General features: G+C 45.1%; 2 protein-coding genes across 9 annotated transcripts in view; one reads left to right on the top strand and one right to left on the bottom strand.

The window, feature by feature from the left end:
* Positions 1 to 9,513, bottom strand: part of rc3h2 (ring finger and CCCH-type domains 2) — a 22,105-nt gene extending 12,592 nt beyond the window's left edge. For 2 of the 7 annotated variants that reach the window (XM_086135859.1, XM_086135860.1), the window contains exon 1: positions 72 to 4,668. In XM_086135859.1, coding sequence (XP_085991985.1) covers positions 72 to 302 — 231 coding nt within the window. In that variant the 5' untranslated portion in view covers positions 303 to 4,668. Of the gene's footprint in view, positions 1 to 71; positions 4,669 to 8,669 lie in introns of those variants that run through there. The other 5 variants (XM_086135854.1, XM_086135856.1, XM_086135855.1 and 2 more) reach the window with 5 other exon arrangements.
* Positions 4,940 to 19,041, top strand: jak2a (Janus kinase 2a). 2 transcript variants are annotated; one of them, XM_086135862.1, is made up of 24 exons: positions 4,940 to 5,159; positions 7,363 to 7,617; positions 9,438 to 9,561; positions 9,667 to 9,787; positions 10,978 to 11,123; positions 11,206 to 11,497; positions 11,641 to 11,760; positions 12,179 to 12,336; positions 12,409 to 12,520; positions 12,656 to 12,842; positions 12,992 to 13,113; positions 13,838 to 13,972; positions 14,056 to 14,143; positions 14,258 to 14,385; positions 14,472 to 14,610; positions 14,684 to 14,835; positions 15,107 to 15,257; positions 15,839 to 15,972; positions 16,052 to 16,241; positions 16,394 to 16,518; positions 16,873 to 17,045; positions 17,190 to 17,307; positions 17,441 to 17,554; positions 17,956 to 19,041. In XM_086135862.1, the coding sequence occupies exons 2-24, from the start codon at positions 7,383 to 7,385 to the stop codon at positions 18,061 to 18,063; spliced, it is 3,372 nt and encodes a 1,123-aa protein (XP_085991988.1). In that variant the 5' UTR covers positions 4,940 to 5,159; positions 7,363 to 7,382; the 3' UTR covers positions 18,064 to 19,041. The 2 variants fall into 2 exon arrangements, with proteins under 2 accessions (XP_085991988.1, XP_085991987.1); XM_086135861.1 differs by having other exon boundaries at positions 4,940 to 5,244.
* Positions 19,042 to 19,157: the final 116 nt, after the last annotated feature.

The raw sequence follows: 19,157 nt of genomic DNA, 5'->3' as shown, positions 1-19,157 counted from the left end.
ACAAAGACACAGGTTTTTGTCCAACCATTTTTGCCATCCATTCCATTTCCAAATTGTTCGTTTCCTTTGACCTGAGCTCCGAGCAGCTGCAGCAGGGCACAGTTGACGGGCAGCAGGTCGATATCCGTGCTGATGGGCGTCTGGTCGAAGGGGCAGGCTTTGCGGTGCAGCTTGTGCAGGCAGGTGCGGCACACCGTGTGCGAGCAGCCCAGGCTGACGGGCTGCTGGCCGCTACCGTTGAACTCGTTGTAGCAGATGGGACAGGACAGGAAGTCCGTCCACTGCGCGGCCTGCACCGGCATCCCGGCTCCGGGGAGGAGACGGCGTCAGGCTCAGGGGGAAGACATTTCAGCGAGCTGCGGCAGGCCAGCGCTAGAAAAGGCATGAGGGACGAGACATGCTGCTTTTGGTGCATACCAGGCGCCGAGTCCACACCCGGATGATCTAAGAGCGACTTTCAAAGAATACCCGCTATATAAAGATTATGGAAAGCTTCAAAGAGAAACTAATCATCCAAAGAGCGTGTGTTTACTTGTCAATGTTCTAAATCATACAAAGGTCGAAGGCCATCAATGTCTTTGATGTTTTCATCTTCACCTCAGTTTTGGCAAAGTGGTCTCCAAGTGCTCACTCCACAACGGATGATTTTGCATCTTCTACATGTGGAGATCTTGCAGTTTCCTTTGAAACAGTGCTTTGAACGCGAATGAGGCGAGCCGCTTGCATTGGATGGCAAAATGTCGACCTGTGTTCGCTCCCACAACAGCGCAAACGCACCTTTACAGAAGAAGAAAAAAAATCTCCACCTACACGCACAGTTTGATGACGACTCACGCTGGGCACGAAAATAGGGCCCTTCAAATTTGAATTCCTGTTAAAATAGTTCAATAGGACTGGGTCATTTTAAATTGTGAGCGTGAGGACCGAGTAATTGCATAACAGAAGCCAAATTGCATGTTACACGTAATGACTCTTTGAAAACACTTAAGAGCTATCGAAACACGTCCCTTTGAGATCATTTATTATATTTACGCACCTTCAAGGGCTCCGTGCCGCCCGGACTGCGTCAAAACGTGCTCCCGCCTCATGTTTCCTTCAGTCAGGCACCCAAATTTAACTGCCATAACTGCACCCCACCTTCCCATTGAAAAACAGCACCGTCCAAGGAAGAGTTTGAACACGCTCTTGTGGCAAAAGGAGCCCCGGGTGTGAATTTAAGGACGAGGACGGGGTAGTGGGGGTTGGGGGGGGGGGGGGGGGGTGGAGCAAAGCCACTGGTAGGGAACATAACACTACAGCCACCTGTTCCTGCTTTGAACAACGGTTATATCCTGTTTTGGTGGCTCGGCTTACACACTTCTCCTGTAGCACAGCCACTATTGTCCACATGTACAGTCAGTGATTGGAAGTAATTACTGTACTTTGGGAGATTTTTTCTGGTATTTGTTTATCGCTTTTATTTTGCTAAAAACTGTTATGGAAACCTAACTAGTGAGAGATGAAAATCTGCCGTATAAAAACCTACTTTTTTTGGGCGGGGGGGTCGCTTTTACCACACCCACACGCTGTAAACGCATTGAAAAATGATTAAAATGCATTTAGACTTAATTACAAAACACTTTTGAAGGTATTCAAAAATACATTCTTTTAAACCAGCTCTCACTCGCTCACAGTTTTCCAAATAAGATACAAAGTGTGCCCTGCTTTAAGCTATTTTTTTTTGGCACCCCCCCCCCCAGCTGCTGTTTATTGTAAGTGTGTGTGTGCGTGTTATATTCCTGATGGCTGTCGTTCTCGTGCGTGGGGGCAGTATCTTGGTGGGAGGAAGCATGCAGCTCACATGCTGCTACACTGAAAAACGGCATCTTATATTTTTAATACAGTTGCGTCCGCAGCAAAGGAAGCAAACAGGAGTTGTGTAATCTTTTAAAAATATGAAAAAAATATACATATTAGTCTTTATGGGACAACTGGAAAAAAAATACAATACAGTATTTCTTACTGTGTGACATGCTTCTTTACATTTAATTTCCTTCTCTCATGCAGCAATGTTACAATTTGCAAAGAAAGCCAAACAATAATTTTACAAATATATTCTTTTGTAATAGCTGATGTCAAGCATCTCGATTCTGAGTTTGTGGGTTTGCATCTCATCTATCTTGCCTCCTCCCACGTTCACAAAAACATGAATGTTCGGGGGAACTAAAGACTGCAAATTTTCATCACTGACACAGACCATGAGAAAGAAAATACTTTGGTCTGATGAGACAAAGACTGACCTCTTTGGCGTGAATGTCAGGCATCTGGTTTGGAGGATACCAGGCACCACCTGGCCAATATATAATTTTTTTTCCCCATGATATTGAATCTGCCTTTGTTTTGTTTTTTCTTGCACACAATGTTTTCAATATTTAGCAACATTGTAATACATTTATAAAATAATTGTTAGGGTCAACAACAGGTGGATTTTTTCCCCCCGATGAAATGTCACAGCTATCAAATGCAACGCATGGTAAAATCTGTACTGCTCAAGTTATAGGTCAAAATAAAATAAAAAATACATCTCAACAATCTGATGTGCTATATGGCGTTTCTTAAATCAAGTGCAAATTGGAACACTGACTTAAAAGTGGCGTGCCTTGGCGCATACAATTTCCCTTGACCAAGCTGACTCGCTTAAAACGATATCTTTTTAATTTACATGCAGAATGGCAATATACGTTTATTGTGTTTGATGCGGCGGCCCGGTAGTCCAGTGGTTAGCACGTCGGCTTCACAGTGCAGGGGTACCGGGTTCGATTCCAGCTCCGGCCTCCCTGTGTGGAGTTTGCATGTTCTCCCCGGGCCTGCGTGGGTTTTCTCCGGGTGCTCCGGTTTCCTCCCACATTCCAAAAACATGCATGTCAGGCTAATTGAGCAGTCGAAATTGTCCCTAGGTGTGAGTGTGGGCGTGGATGGTTGTTTGTCTCTGTGTGCCCTGCGATTGGCTGGCAACTGATTCAGGGTGTCCCCCGCCTACTGCCCGGAGATGGCTGGGATAGGCTCCAGCACCCCCCGCGACCCTAGTGAGGATCAAGCGGTTCGGAAAATGGATGGATGGATGTGTTTGATGCACGATGTTACTGGCGACCACTGCGGGGTGAATGTATCCTATTTCTGTTTCTCTAGTCGTCTAAAAAGTTGGGAAATGTGCTCCATCACAACCCGAGAATGCTGTTCAGTGTTTTCTAGAGCGGCCAAAGAACATCCACGCACCACCTGCCTCCTCCCACCTCTTTCTCCTTTCAGCACCAGTTGCAGACGTTTAGCTGGCAGCAAACTCATTTCACGCTAAACAAACACAGCGCAATCAAAACAAGTTGAGGCCGAGTGAAGTTGAAGGAGAGGCAAAAAAGAAGCACATCTGGGGAAGTCACCTACCTCACGCACGCCTCCTCAGCCAAAACGCGCTCTCCTTCGTCCATCAAGATGGCAACAAAAAAATAAAAAATAAATCAAAAGAATGATGAAAAGGAGGCCTGGAGATGAGTCTTGGAGCAAGGAACAGCACTTGGGTTCAGGTGGTCCGCTGGCTCGGAGGAGCGAATGATGGCGAACGGCTGCTGACAGAGCTTCCTCAGCCGGCCGCGGTGCCTCGCAGGCGGCCTCGCATGGCGCACTCCCCCGGCCCCGGGCGCCGTCCTTCCACCTATGGCTGAACGTCAAAGCCAAACGACTGCGTAGGACACAGAGAAGTGCTTCGGCACTATTTTCATGTGGCGTGCGAGCATTAAAAAAAAAAAAGAGATGCAAGCCGGAACAAGCCGCTTTTGTCGAGGCGTGGGCTGCTTGCTTTTTAAAGGAACAGGACAAGAATATGTCTTGATATGTTCACTATACTATTAAGTGCATGTGGCGCACCAGTGAAACGCGCCGATACAGGTTCACCGTAGCACTTTACTCTATACAGTTGCATATTAACCCTCGATATGGCACGCGACACTCATTGAAACACTTTGAAAATACATTTTTGCATCCCGAGAATGACAGATTACGTTTAAATATGACAATATTTTCAATCCAGACCACTAAACACAGACATTACAGAGAGCCCTGTAACATTTGTTGCATTGTGTTGCTTTTTGCTAAAACGGATGAGTTAAAAAGTATTTGGTTGTGCTTCATTCATATTTCTATTGCATTGTGTAAATTGATGGGTACGCTCTTATTAAAAAAAATATCAATTTCATCTATGATTGTGCAGTAACTTTTATATGTTATTAAATAATTAGTTTAATTTTACTTGCTGCAAAAAAAGCGATGCTCATCATCAAAAGAAACAAATACTGTATAAATGCAGTACAGCGAAGCTTTGAGGTGGGGTTGGGGGGGGGGATCATGGTTTTGGACTGTTTTTCTTCAGTTGGAACTGGGGCTTAAGCATAGTTTGTTGAAATTATGAACAGCTCGATGGATCAAGCATTAAATGTTTGCAGAAAAAAACCTTTAGGCTTCTGCAAGAAATTGAAAAGAAGTCAGGAAAAGCCAACTAAAACATCTGAAATTCGGGTTGAATCAGAAACACATTAAATGGTGGCAGGTGTTTGCTGACTCCCATTTACAATAAATTTGAAATGGAATCTGTTCATTCCGAACACATCCACGTCCAAGTAAGTGGGTGTGCACCCTTTTGCAACCACATATCTTTTTTTTCCCCATTATCATAACTCCCCTCAGAATTATTTTTTGTTGTTTTTTTATCATTTGAGATGTAAAGTATCTCCCTGTGCTGTCAGTTATGATTTTATTTCCGTTAAATTGTCGGATATGTTCTTGAGGCTGGCATAGTAGTTTGTTGTGGGAACACCAGCGAGATCAGCCTGCTATGTGATACAATTCCATCAGGGGGCGCTCTTTGCCCGACTCACAAACACGATGGTCTTGGGCGGACTATTGTCTACTCCCACTCGCGAGAGGGGAAAAGTCGAGGAGTGAGAGTTCCCGTGTTTTACTCCAAGCGAGAGGGTCCTAGGTCACTATTGGTTCGCTTCACAGTTGACAGTTGGCCCCGGACGAGAGCAGTTAAAGGCGATCGTTGTTGTGTTTCGGGACAAAGATACGGCGCGGCTGCTGGACGGTCGGTGTTCGAAGCCAAGGCCGACGTGGGAGCCGTTAGCAGTGTGAGAATTTTTAGCACATTTGAGCATTTTAGCAGCGTCGTGCAAGCGGCATTGCTCCCGCCCACAACTCGACAACAACAAGACTGTAAGTGTTTGTTTTAGCGGGTCTGATGGTTTTATAAGCTGAGCATTGTTGATATGACGTTCTCAAAACGTTGACGTGATGTAATTTATTTGGTTATGTTCGGTTGACAGGTGTGCATGTTTAATAACCCTACTATTACGATTACTACTAAAAAATGCATGGCGACAATGACGATGGGACAGTTTTAAAGTTACAACAGCAACATTTACGGCCCATTCACTGATTCTGAACATCCTAATTACTAATGAAGGCACTTTTGTCGTGCACAGTCGCACATTACATCATGTGTGGAATAGTTTTCCCATGACGTCACAAACGTGTGGACCAGCGGCGGCTCTAGCCAATTTCACCTGGGCAAAGACGTTTCAATGAATTGTTTTAAAATACACAATATCAGGAATGTTTATAATGACATTTTGAATGTAGTATTGATAGATTTGTTGCCAACTCTTGGAGTGGTGACATGGATGGCAAGGCATTTGGTAGAGGTGGCAGCTGCCAGTCCATGCCACCCTATAAAACCGCTGATGCTCTAGTCATGGCCGTGGTCGCCAATAGTGAATGGAGTAATCCACCCCCTTTCGCTTTCACACATATATGTTTCTTAGGTTTAAGCTTGCGATAGCTTGGTAGTTGGAAACCAATATAAGTTGTATTACAACCCGACCTCACAGTATTTATCATTTCACATGTATGACTGGATAAAATACATAAGGAGACAGTAATCGATGCCTTTGTTACATCATGTCTGGGTTTCTGCCAGTACTTCCTCAAGCATCTCCAGTTGGTCCAAAATGTAGCTGCTTGTCTCCTAACAGGAGCTTGTAGCAGGGAGCACATAAATCCAATTCTGGCCTCCATTCACTTCGAGTTCATTTTAAGATTTTTGAAAAATGTTTCTTTAAATCTTTAAATGGTTTCATCCCATCTTTGTGGTTGTTTTTAAAGTCATTGGCTTAAAAAAAAGTTGAATTCTGTGGCGGAGGTTTTTTAGTCAGACCGCAGCCTTGTCTAATTGAAAAACAGTGCTTTGTCAGCATCATGTGGCATCTTGAGGCAATTACAACATTTTTTGGGGTGGGTGTCGATTACTCACTATTTCACTATTTGTTGGTTAAATTATGTAGCAACTTTTTGGCTTCTTGAAGATTGCCGTATTGCTCAGATTCACCAAAGTCACAGTTGCAGTGTTATTAACAGAGGGTCAGCGCACGCTGTGAAAGCCCAAATTTCCAGAGCCAGACTTTAGTGTAGTAAATGTTAAAATGTGTTGTGACTGATAACGAGGACCTACCGCAGCAAACCGAGGAGGCCCTGATAAGACTTGAGTACGAAACATGCCTGTATGCTGTGTGATAAATGTTTTGGGTGTGTAAACATGGAACACACAATACAAGGGATGTTTTCCCATGTTCTTCTGAAACATGTGCTCAACTTCCTCATCAAATCATATGTGAAACATTTGACTCATCACAATCCCTCTGCAAGAACCTGCAGAGGTCTTGGCAAACCTGCACAATATTCTGCATTATATTGTAGTAAGGACTATCGTTGACAGTTCATCTGAATAATCTGTTGCAGCATTGTGAAGTATAAATTTATCTTTTTATCAGTTGAGCTACTTGAGGTCATGAATGTAGTTGACATCATCTATTTGGCTTTGCAGACGCGTCTTTAGCTGTGTTGTGGCTCAGCAGCCCAACAGAGAAACGAGGGCACACGGAACACAGGGCCTTTATCCTGTTTACATTCTTGCTGCGGACACTTGAACTGTTTGTGATTGTTAACGCATTGTTTGTAGTCAAACAATGTGTTTCATCTGGACAACTTTTCAAAACACTTTGCTCACTTCAATGAATGTTGAAAGTTGACTCAAGATTAGGGGAAAAGATGGACTCCCCTCCACACGTATTGGAACAATGAGGCCAAATTTTTGCCGTCGACATCAAACGACGGCAAAATTCATATTGAATGAACATTTCAGCTTTTAATTTCCAGATATTTACATCTCCATCTTGTACTCAACCACATCAGAGCTGTTAATGGCAAATATTAGCACGGTAGAATCTTCAACTCTCCTTAATGAAATTCTCTTTTCTCGTGTTGGTCCATTGCTAGGTGGATGTTGGCGGTGGTGCATGGCCTGTTTTCTGGCGAAAAACATGAACCCATCCACCACCTGTCCCAAAGCACATCATAATGGTCTCCCACCTGACTGCACGGCACCTTCTGGACCTGAGCGGAATAGCACATGCCTCAGTGTCTACCTGTACTACGTGAGGAAGGGCGATGGAGGAGAGGAGTGCCTGCTCACATACCCGCCTGGCGAGTACGTAGCGGAGCAGCTCTGCATCCTTGCGGCCAAAACTTGCGGTGAGACATGAAGAAAACGTTGCTTCGGATATTCTATGCGTTGCCTTCCACAATCCCCTTATATCTATCTACAGATTGCTATCTATACTTGTCTACCGTTTACCGTATTTTCCGCACTATAGGGCGCTTCGGAGTATAAGGCCTATGAATGGCCTATTTTAAAACAGTTTTCATATATAAGGCGCACCCCATTATAAGGCGCATAGAATAGAAGCTACAATAGTGGATGCGGTTGCGTTATGCATCCACTAGATGGAGCTACGCTAAAGGGAATACTATACAATACAGCTTTATTTAGAAGTCGCTGCAGCTGTAACAAAGGGCTTTACAGAACATTTAAAATACTACGTTCAAGAATTCAGAATATTGATCATCTATAAGGCGCATCGAATTAATTATAAAGCGCACTGTTGGCTTTTGAGAACATTGAATGCTTTTGGGTGCGCCCTACAGTGCGGAAAATACGGTAACTATTTTCAATAGAATATGAAAATAGAAATACGTGATCCAAATGAGTTTTTATCCCATAACTTGTGGTCACTGAAACGATGAACATTTTAAAAATTGAATTATCATTTAACCACTTATTCCACACACAGTCTATTTGGCAGAGCAGCGCGTGGGTCATGACAAAATTACATACATCCAATTAAAACAAAAAAGAATATCAAATGAACGAATTGCCATTGCTGGCTATAGATGGCAAATATGCACTGTATGTGCCCGCGAGGGCGAATGAATGTTGAGACTTCATGGAGTAATATGTGTGCAAATGTTTGGCCACTTGGAATCAGACCTCAGAGTTTTCATTGCTACAGTTTTATGCGACATTTTTAACGGTAACTGAGTGATTCAGATGGCGACGCCAAAGCCACTTTTGTCTCTTTTTTTTTAAACATTTCTGATTTATTCGTAAAGCGGTGTAAACTACTCATTCCTTGGAAATGTTTCAGCGCTCGCTGAGTCAGAATGTCCGTCAAATCTGCTGACATCTTGCAACTGTCAAGTATCAGTTGAGTTCGATGTTCTGAGAACAAGTGGTGCTCGATTACCTTCACTGTAGGTCAAGGTCGAAGATAACACGCTGTTTTGAACCCAAAATTCCCAGGTTTGGAGCGAAAGCTGATTGAGAATGGTTGAGATGTGTGCGAGAGGACCCGATTCCTTGACAGGAAGTGAGTGTAACTTAAGACAAAAATAAATGGAGATACATTGCACAGACATGAAAACGTTGTGTCGTCACGACTGAAGACGCGTCGGTGGTCATTCGTATTGTAAATAATAATGCATGGCAGAACTCGTATGTAGGTTAACTCCTCAAGTACCTTGACTTCCGCTTGCGGTCCAGCGCACTTCCTCCCCAGGCAGTGTTCTCATCGTCAGGCTGTTGCCTCACTCTGGTGAGTGCTTCCTGTTAAGAAAATCTTCTGTCGCCAAATAACCTGACTCTACAACTTTCTACATGCGGGTGCATGTTTCCCCTAATGTCAAACACAAGTCCCGGCTGACATTTTGACAGTTTCCAGCCGTTTGCATTTTTTATGCGCTTGTTGCTCGCCAGGACAGGGGTGTGAAGTTTTACACTTTGCCCGGCGTGTTGTGTTGAAAGCGCTTGTCACCGTCCACTAAGTGGTGTTTTGTGCAGCAATATTGCGTTTGCTGGGTTCTGTGTAATAAAAGGCAAAGGCGGTTCAAATCCCTTATTCATGGATATGTGTAATGGCTGCCCTGGACAATTTGAGGTTATCCCGATGTAAGAAGGGTGTGGTCTGAATAACTGCTTGCTTTTCAAGTCTTAATCGACAAAATATTCATTTCAGGTATCGCGCCACTGTATTTCAATTTGTTCAGCCTGATGAGAGAAAGCGACCACGTGTGGTTCCCAGCTAATCATGTCTTCAAACTGCACCAGGAGGCCAGCGAGCGCCTGCACTTCAGAATCAGGTAGAAGGTTTACGATGTTCGCGAGTGTTCATTCTCGAGCATGCGAGATAATGACCCCCTCCCCCACCCCCCCCCCCCCCCCCCCCACCCTCCACCTTGAACCAGGTACTACTTTCCTGGCTGGTATAACAGTGGCAGTTCCTCATATGCTCACCGCTGTGGAATTAACAAGGGCACGGAGAGCCCTGTGATGGATGAGTGCGTCATGGCGTATCAATTTTTCCAGGTCAGTCGTAAGGACAAATGTCACGCTGAGGTCTCCTTTTTTCAATGCGAATCACCAAAAGAGCCGAGAGGAACGGCAGTCGCGGTTATGGGCGAGCGGACGCAACAAAATGTCATCATCTCGGTTCTACTCGCATGTGATTAGAGTTAGCCGACCATTCTGCCATTTTTTTCCTCTTGAAGTCGCACACGGCGAGTAACATGGTTAATGATGGTTAGCGACACAAATTGGGGAACACAGTGATGTCATTGTCTCTCTTTGTCTGCGTGTTGAGCCCGCGTTTGTTAGTGTGACTCGACTCGCTTCTGCTCGCATACAAACAGAACATAAACAGTCACTGAGCAGCCAAATAAGGGACTTGTGCGTGTCCTGCTCCGCCCTTTTGCGAATGTGCCACTGCGGTTCAAACCTCAAGACAAGGTTGGAAGGATGATACAAATCAAAGTAAACCCTTATTTTGGTATCATTGCATTATTCTGTTGGAAACCATGAAAAAGTGTCGGCCACACCTTAGTCAAAATATTTATTTTGTTGTCGCTTTTGGGTGGAATATTAATTGATTTGCCAATTCAATATCTAATCAAACCCAGCAAAATGCACATTTGTGACGCTGTCATTGATAAAAACGAGAGAATACTTCACAGGGCGCCAGCCATTTATAGCAGTCTGACCGCAAAAAGAATTTTAACATACACCACAAAAAAAATAATAAAATCGAACTTGCCTCACAAGCGTACAGTGTTCCTTCTTCAATGAAGCATGACAGTCGTGGATTTTACCAAAACAGGTCGACTCAAGTGTCTCTACTGTACCACTCTTTAAAAAGATCCAGAATTTCAACACACACATTTAAGTTTTGTTGACAAAATATGCAATTGACTAATGACTACGGGACGCCATTTAACTAAGTTGGCCTGATCAAAAAGGGACAAAACAATCTGCTATTTTTAAAATAATGACTAAATGACGCCGTACGAGACTGTGTGGAGTCGGCCCAACCTCCCATAGCTGATCTCTACTCGTTCTTTGCTAAATGGTTGCCGCCGATTGAACAAAGCCCGTGATCTCATTCCTTTTTTTGCTTCAACGACATGACTAAGCAACAAAATCTCACAATGAATAGATGATTATTTCCCTATCTACTTGTTATCGGTTTCCAAAGAGGATGTTTTTGGTATTTTCCTCGCCAGTGGCGCAGTGACTTCCTTAACGGTAAGGTTGTCATCCCGATGGGTCACGAAGCCCAGGAAGAGTGTCTGGGCTTGGCGGTTCTCGACATGATGCGTCTGGCCAAAGAAAGCGGTCAGTCTCCTGTGCGCATCTACAACGACACCAGGTCTGTTGACTCGTCAAATGCACCGCGAGTGTTTCGGTGTGAGGTCTCTTCAAAAAAAAAATAATAATAATTTCTGGTTCAGCTACAAATCCTTCCTGCCGAGCTGCATGCGAAGTCGCATACAGGAGTACAACATCCTGACGCGGAAGCGCATCCGCTTCCGCTTCAAGCGCTTCATCCAGCAGTTCACAGAGTTAAAGGCCACGGTGTGTAAACTTCGCCTCAAGTATCTGATGAGCTTGGAGATACTGCTTCCATCGCTCTACTCGGAGCGCTTCCACGTCACGGACCTGTCTGCGCATGATGTTAGCATCGTCGTCATGGGCAACAAGGGCATCCAGTGGTCAAAAGGGAAAACGGAGGGAGCAGAGGAGGTAAGGAAGACGACGACCGCGGGGTTTGCGTTGCCATGGCAATTTACCATATCTGCATAATCTAAATCGGCCGCGGTCTGTCATACGCCGGGCGGCAAACGGGAGACGGTCATTATGATCAATTTGCATGATGTGTGGTTTAGGAGCTGCAGACGTACTGTGATTTCCAAGAGGTGATAGACATCGGCATCAAGCAGGCCAATAAGGAAGGCTCAGTGGAGAGTCGTGTCGTTACTCTCACGAGACAAGACCACCACATCTTGGTAAAGTACACACTTGCTGTCTGACACATTTCTGTAGTTGTGCAGCGATGTGGAAAATTCTCAAAACACCATGAAATGAAAGTCTGCTCGTTCAAGTCTTCACAGGAACGAGTCCACACAGCAGAAACAACGCGTTCAATGCATTTCTGAATGTTTCTGGCCAAACATATTTCTAGTCTCGACTAAATCTGATTCGCTGGTATCATGCACGTCCTTCGTGACGTCGTCGTCATTATCGCAAGGGCGCGCTAATCTTTTGTATCGGTCGGGGGTGAACGAACAATCGTGTTTTTGTTTTCCAGTCTTGCGATACTGTGAATAGAACTTCTCCAGTGCGGCATCGAAAATTAAGCACTCGTGATTTAAAATAATAATAATAATAATCGGAATAATTCTGATATATTCTTTGTCCACTTAGGAGCTGGAGTTTCGCTCTCTCTCGGAGGCATTGTCATTTGTATCGCTAGTGGACGGATATTACAGACTGGTTGCGGACGCCCATCATTTTCTTTGCAAAGAGGTGGCCCCCCCGAGGCTACTGGAAGGCATTCAGAGTCACTGTCACGGCCCCGTGTCGTAAGTGGCCCGCACGCTCAGCCAAAAGATTTCACGCACTCCCCACAACGTAACGCGTCTCTCTGGTCACAGGATGGAGTTTACCATCGCTAAGCTGCGTCGCTCCGGCAACCGCCAAGGCCTGTACATGCTGCGCCGTAGCCCCAGAGACTACGACAAATTATTTATGTCCTTTGTGGTGGGGGTAAGCGTCATGTTGGCTTTCGGGTGACTTGCTGATTGATGGTCCGCCTAATTTTTTTGCGAACGCGGACTTCGATCGGTCGTCATCTGTCGACAGACGTGATATGACGGCCAATCTGTTCCCTTTGACCTTCAGTATGATGCTATGATGGACTACAAGCACTGTCAGATTCTGAGGGGCGAGTCGGGAGACTACGTTCTGAACGGGGCCAAGAGAAGCTTCGACACCCTCGGGGAACTTCTCAACTGCTACCAAAAGGAGGCGCTTCGCACAGACGGATACACATTCCATCTGACCAAGTGCTGCCCGCCCAGCCCCAAACGTCAGTCGAAAAAAAAAAACAATAGCTCACGAATGATTCAAATTTGTCATTTAAGAGCGTTTTGCATGTAGATGAAGATCGTGCTGACTGTAGAATGCTTGAAATTTTGGGTGGAAGCTACCTAACACGTGTCCTCCGCGCTTCTCCAGACAAATCCAACCTGCTGGTGTGTCGAAATAACCAAGGGCCGGATGTTCTTCTGTCTCCCTCGCTTCAAAAAAGCATCGGCCAGATGGTTTTCCACAAGATTCGAAAAGAGGACCTTGTCATCGTAAGACAACCCTCGTCGCTTTCTGCGATTCCTCCAATTCATCAAATATAGCAACAGAAACGACACCGTTAAGGAGCGATTCCTTCGTGCGACAGGCCTCATTTTTTTTTTTTTTTTGTGGTTATAGTGTCCGAGATCGCGAAAAAAAAATTGTTCAGATTGATTCTGGGCTATAGACGAGGAAGCATGTAAAGTACGTTTATCAACGTTGCCTATCATTGGTTAGCACAGGGGTGGGCAATTATTTTTTGCATAGGGCCACATGAGAACCAGAAAATATTATGGAGGGCCGGATCAAAAGGGTGAACTAAATTCGACATAATATTAATTGGATTTCTTTATTTCAAAAGCAATATTTTGCATTTTTTGGCACATTTTTCTGACTTTAAGAGTACATTATTCCGTCGTATCGAACGGGATTTGCTTGACTTGGCTCTACTGCGGGCTTCCGTATCGTCTCCCCTTTCCTCCCTATGCTCTGTAACTTCAAGTAACTGTGCCACCTGGTGTTGAAATGCCATTGTCATTACAAGTCCAAATGAAATGAATGCAGTCGTTGACATCGAACCTTAATTGTGTACCAACCTTCGGCGGGCCGGATTAAAAAGACCGACGGGCCGGATTTGGCCCGCGGGCCGTAGTTTGCCCACCTCTGGGTTAGCATCTTAACTTGCATGTGTGTCCTCGTGAAAGTGCTTTAGCATTGTTTGGCTCGACATTTTAGAGTGAGAGTCTTGGCCAGGGTACGTTCACCAAGCTCTTCTCCGGCGTGAGGAAGGAGCTCGGAGACTACGGAGAGATTCATCAAATCGACGTGGTGATCAAAATCCTGGACAAGGCTCATCGTAGTTACTCAGAGGTCAGCTTATGACTACTTGGCTGAGTGGAGAAGCTACAGTGGCTCCTGTTCTCACATTGGTTTGGTTTCTCCTGCCCCCTCAGTCATTCTTTGAAGCGGCCAGCATGATGAGCCAGCTCTCCCACAAGCACTTGCTCCTCAACTACGGCGTGTGCGTTTGTGGAGACGAGAGTAAGTTCAAATCACACAAAGACCAAATTTCCTACTCCCGTTTGTCATGTTTTAGACATTAAAAAAAAAAATGGACGGGTGCATCAAACTGACCTCTCCTTGTCTTCGTTTCAGACATTATGGTCCAGGAGTACGGTAAATTTGGCTCTCTCGACACGTATTTGAAAAAGAACAAAAGTAGCATCAACATCACTTGGAAGCTGGAGGTAGCCAAGCAGCTGGCCTGGGCCATGCACTACCTGGTAAGATCATCACGGAAGATTATTCCCGCGGCGTTCGCCTTGAGGAGAGCGCGAGAGCGCTAAGCGTTTGTCTTTTGCGGCCTCAGGAAGACAAGAACGTCGTCCACGGCAACGTGTGCGCCAAGAACGTTCTGGTGATCCGAAAGGAGGACCGGAAGACGGGCAGCCTGCCTTTCATCAAGCTCAGCGACCCCGGCATCGGCACCACCGTGCTGCCCAAAGAAGGTCTTAAAAATCATACCTCCACACTCAAATGTGACGGAGCCAAACGTTCGTCTGCTGCCTTTGGACTCAACAGTTCTGGTGGAGCGGATCCCGTGGGTGCCGCCGGAGTGCATTGAAAACCAGCAAAATCTGAGTTTGGCCACCGATAAGTGGGGCTTCGGCACCGCCCTGTGGGAGATCTGCAGCGGTGGAGATAAACCACTCGGCACCCTCGACTGCTGCAAGGTGACAAAGACGACGAACGCCTTGATTCACTCGTGTGTTTCGAGGGCCAACGCAACACACTTAATCGAGGTACAGAATGTGCGACGATTCCACACGAGCAAGTAGGGCGCTGAAATTCGTCATCGATTCGCCCAATGATCGTTTGCGGCGGCCCTACAAGCAAGGAGCCACCAAAAGTTCACACCTGTTCTGACTTTGAGACTCTTTTGTGATGAAGGGCGATTTCAATCAATCCGACTTGACTTGACTGCGTCTGTGCTGCCCTCTGCAGAAGATGATGTTCTACGAGGACAGACACCAGCTGCCGGCTCCCAAATGGACCGAGCTGGCCAATCTGATTAACAGCTGTATGGACTACGAGCCTTCACACCGACCCTCCTTCCGAGCGGTCATCAGAGACCTGAACAGTCTCTTTACCCCAGGTAGCGACTTGCCCACGTTTTGCCCTTTTTGGCGCACACACACAGTCACCTCCCTCAAACATACACGTCCCTATTCTATATCGAAAAATGGATCAAGTATAACTTTGGTGGCCTCACTTCATACTGCAGATGCTACTGTTACACATGGACATGTAAAGTTGAAAGAAATGTCGTTATAACTGGTAACGCATGACTCCTTCTTGTGACTGGCTCCAAATTAGCGCTTTGCTCATTCAGAGGATTCAGACATGTCAGCATAGGAAAACGGTTCTCCTGGCCACTTCTTATTTTTGCCCGTGGTACGCTGGCACCGACCTTCCGGGCGTGGCATTTAAAGGCGGAAAATCAGCCAACGCAATTCGTCTCGTGTTTGATCATTCACATTGCGTATGATAAATTCATCTACATCCGGTATACTCCTTCTAAGAATATGCAAAATGACGTTTAGCACGCTTGGCAAAATCCTCGGCTCCTTCATCTGCGCTCGAGTAAACCAACGCTGCCTTTCACTTATATGCGGAAATACAGCCACGGTATTGTCCATGTGGCGTTGTCATCGTCTTTATCACCTTTCGGCGCAGACTACGAGCTGCTGGTGGAGAGCGACATGGTGCCGGCCAAAACGCGAGGCCTCGGCTTCCCGTGGGCCTCCGAGTGTCAAGAGCCCGCTCAGTTTGAGGAGCGACACCTCATCTTTCTCAAACAGTTGGGCAAAGTGAGATGCACCTGCACGCAGACGCTCACACCCACACACACACAAGACATCTAAATGTCTACCCTTTTCGCCCTTGCAGGGGAATTTTGGCAGCGTGGAGATGTGTCGGTACGACCCCCTGCAGGACAGCACGGGGGAGGTGGTGGCCGTCAAGAAACTCCAGCACAGCACGGCGGAGCACATCCGGGATTTTGAGCGCGAGATCGAGATCCTCAAGTCGCTCCATCACGAGAACATTGTCAAATATAAAGGCGTGTGCTACAGCGCAGGTACGGACGAGCGAGGGCCTGTCAGCGACAGTGACCGAGTTGTTCGAAAGGCACCAACAAATAGAACTGATCTCATCTGTCAGAATGATAACGGAGAGGAAAAAAAGAAAATAGAAAAGGGAAAAAATTAATTTGAACACTTCCTCTTTCAGGACGGAAGAACCTACGCCTGATTATGGAGTATCTTCCCTATGGCAGTTTGCGGGATTATCTGCTCAAAAACAAAGTCCACTTTGATTTCAAGAAGCTGCTTCTTTATGCGCTACAGATCTGCAAGGTGACAAAACTCCACTGGACAGCACATGACAGAGTACTCGGTCAGCGTGTGGCGACATCTATTTGTTTAAAGTGACACATTTAATATTTTGGGAAAAATATTAAATGTATTGAATCGTGAAAAAAGTGAGTTACTCACACAACATTAAACTTGTAATTAAATGGCGTATAGGTGATTTTATCTTCAAATGAATGTAGGTATGGTCGACACTATTCCAGGAAATCCACCATCATCAACAAATACTTCCTTCTCAATAAATGCAAATGTTTTGGCACATTTCTTTCGGGAGCAATGGAAAAATGTTGGATTTTTTTTTCCCCCTCCCTGTATTCACATGTAACATGGTGGTTCTAGGGTATGGACTACCTGGCCACAAGGCGTTACATCCACCGAGACCTGGCCACCAGAAATATTCTGGTGGAGAGCGACACGAGGGTGAAGATCGGTGACTTTGGTCTGACCAAAGTGCTCCCCCAGGACAAAGAGTACTACACCGTGAGGGAGCCCGGAGAAAGTCCCATTTTTTGGTCAGCGTTTCATAAAGACCGCAACATGTTTGATTCACCCTTTCACATGCACCCTGTAACCTGATAACATGATAAGCTGTCCACTGTAGTAACCGCTGTCCCTGAAATACGTAATTTAATTTTTTATTTTTGTATTTTCTCCAGGTATTCGCCAGAGTCACTTACGGAAAGCAAATTTTCAGTGGCATCAGACGTTTGGAGTTTTGGTGTGGTCCTGTATGAACTTTTTACCTACTGTGACAAAGGCTACAGCCCCCCTGCGGTACAATCTCGCACGACTTTCCCGCAAACTACGAATCAAATCTCTTTGAAGAAATGCTCCTTAAAAAAGCAGGTTCTGCGGTGATGTCTCTGACTCGTGATGACTTACTTCTTTTTGTATTTTTTTGCTGCAGGTGTTTATGGAGCAAATGGGAAATGACAAACAAGGGCAGATGATTGTTTATCATTTGATCGATCTGCTGAAACAAGGCTATCGCTTGCCCGCTCCTGAACATTGCCCCAAGGAGGTCAGCACAAACATATGTTTTTTCTTTTCTTATTTTGAAATGTGTTATACAAACCATGTGATCTTGAAAAAAAAGGACTTTTTTTTTTTTATTAGACACGTTACGACCAAATCAAGTCTGCATTCCAAACCCCCGACTCGAGAAAAAGTTTTAATCGTCAACTAAAGCGAATGGCCGGGGTTATGTCATCTTCCCAAACGTGTCAGTGCCACGTGCGATGGGGGTGGAAAAAAAATAGAGCTGGCTAAGCAGTGTCATAGGCGGATAATAATCTGTCTGCCAACTCTCTTACATGGCTCACAGAAAAGGCTTCCCCGCCCTCGCTCTAATACAATGTCGTGATTAAACGCTGACGCCGAGCGTAACTGTCAGCGTGTAAAAGACCGCTTTCACTTTGTCAGATGCACCGGATGATGACCGAGTGCTGGAGCGGCGACCCGGGACAGAGGCCCACTTTCCAAATGTTGATCCACAGCGTGGAGATGGCACGAGACAACCTGGACACGTGAGGCGCAGTCATTGGTCAAGTCTCGCTTTTGTTGCTTTGATGCAAACAAACGAGTCTGATCACGCCGGGCCGACCGCCTCTTTGATGCAACTGCGTCGCCACAAGTGATGTGAGGACTTCGGAAACACTACACCTGACTCCAAAGAACATTCCTGATTGCCTTTGAATATTGCTTTTTTTTTTCTTATTTTATATTTGATTTTTTAAAATTTGTTTTATAAAAGATTTTGATATTGAATGCATGTATATTGTCCCCCCCCCCCTTTTTTTTTGTATTTCCACCGCCTGGGCTAAAACATTAGTGACCAACGACATGTCGTTAAAAACAAAGTAATATTGATTGTTGAGTACAGTATACATTTTGAAAGTGTTTACATTTTAAAAAAGCGTGGAGGCATTTCACAGAACCCGTTTTGATGACTCCTCATCTTAAATGTACCTTTACGTTGTTGTCAGTATGTGGCAAAGAAATGAAGAGAACATTTTTTGAAGGACTTTTTACTATTCAAATTGAATAAAAGCCATCCGTGGTATTATTAAATGTACTGAAAACGTGGTCATTTATTTGGCACACTTATTTTAAATTTTTTTTAATTGATTGTCATTCTCGGAATCACTGCTTTAGGTTACTCAGTAGACACCATCCTATAAGGTAGACGTGAAGTCTGGTTGCTGACTCAAACCGAGTGTGCAGGGCACCTTTAGCAAAGACCTCCAATCTCGTTACTTTGATTTGACTCAAAGTTGGTGGTTTCCTGACTCCGATTAGCACTCATAGAAGTCACGTTCACATATTTGTCCCACCCTGCACTTTAAACATGTGCCCGATAAAAACACAATAATTGTTAGCATGGTATCAATTTAGGCAGACTGTATATTGGTATGACTTTGATTGATTATTTGAGGAATGTGAGTCATTCCAAAGGGTTCACATACTTTTTCTTACAACTGTCTTTAAATAAATGATCAAGTCTTGTAATCGGTGTGTGAATTTCTTTTGGACTCCTTGTCTGGTTAGACGCTGTGGGGAGAATCCACATTAAAGCACCTCGTGATGTTGGGTTTGTCTCTGAGACAATCTCAATGGTCTAATAA

This window comes from Hippocampus guttulatus, chromosome 17 (genome assembly GCF_054856545.1).
Source record: "Hippocampus guttulatus isolate MCC_2025c chromosome 17, RoL_Hgut_1.0, whole genome shotgun sequence".
NCBI lineage: Eukaryota > Metazoa > Chordata > Actinopteri > Syngnathiformes > Syngnathidae > Hippocampus > Hippocampus guttulatus.
The sequence above is the reverse complement of the archived record's forward strand: the minus strand, read 5'-3'. Positions and strand labels throughout refer to the sequence as shown.

Coding starts and splice junctions, on each gene's coding strand:
- jak2a (XM_086135862.1), top strand. CDS start 7,383: ATGGCCTGTTTTCTGGCGAAAAACATGAACCCATCCACCACCTGTCCC. Junction 12,337..12,408: donor CACTGTCACGGCCCCGTGTC/GTAAGTGGCCCG, acceptor CTCTGGTCACAG/GATGGAGTTTACCATCGCTA. Junction 15,973..16,051: donor TTCTCAAACAGTTGGGCAAA/GTGAGATGCACC, acceptor TCGCCCTTGCAG/GGGAATTTTGGCAGCGTGGA.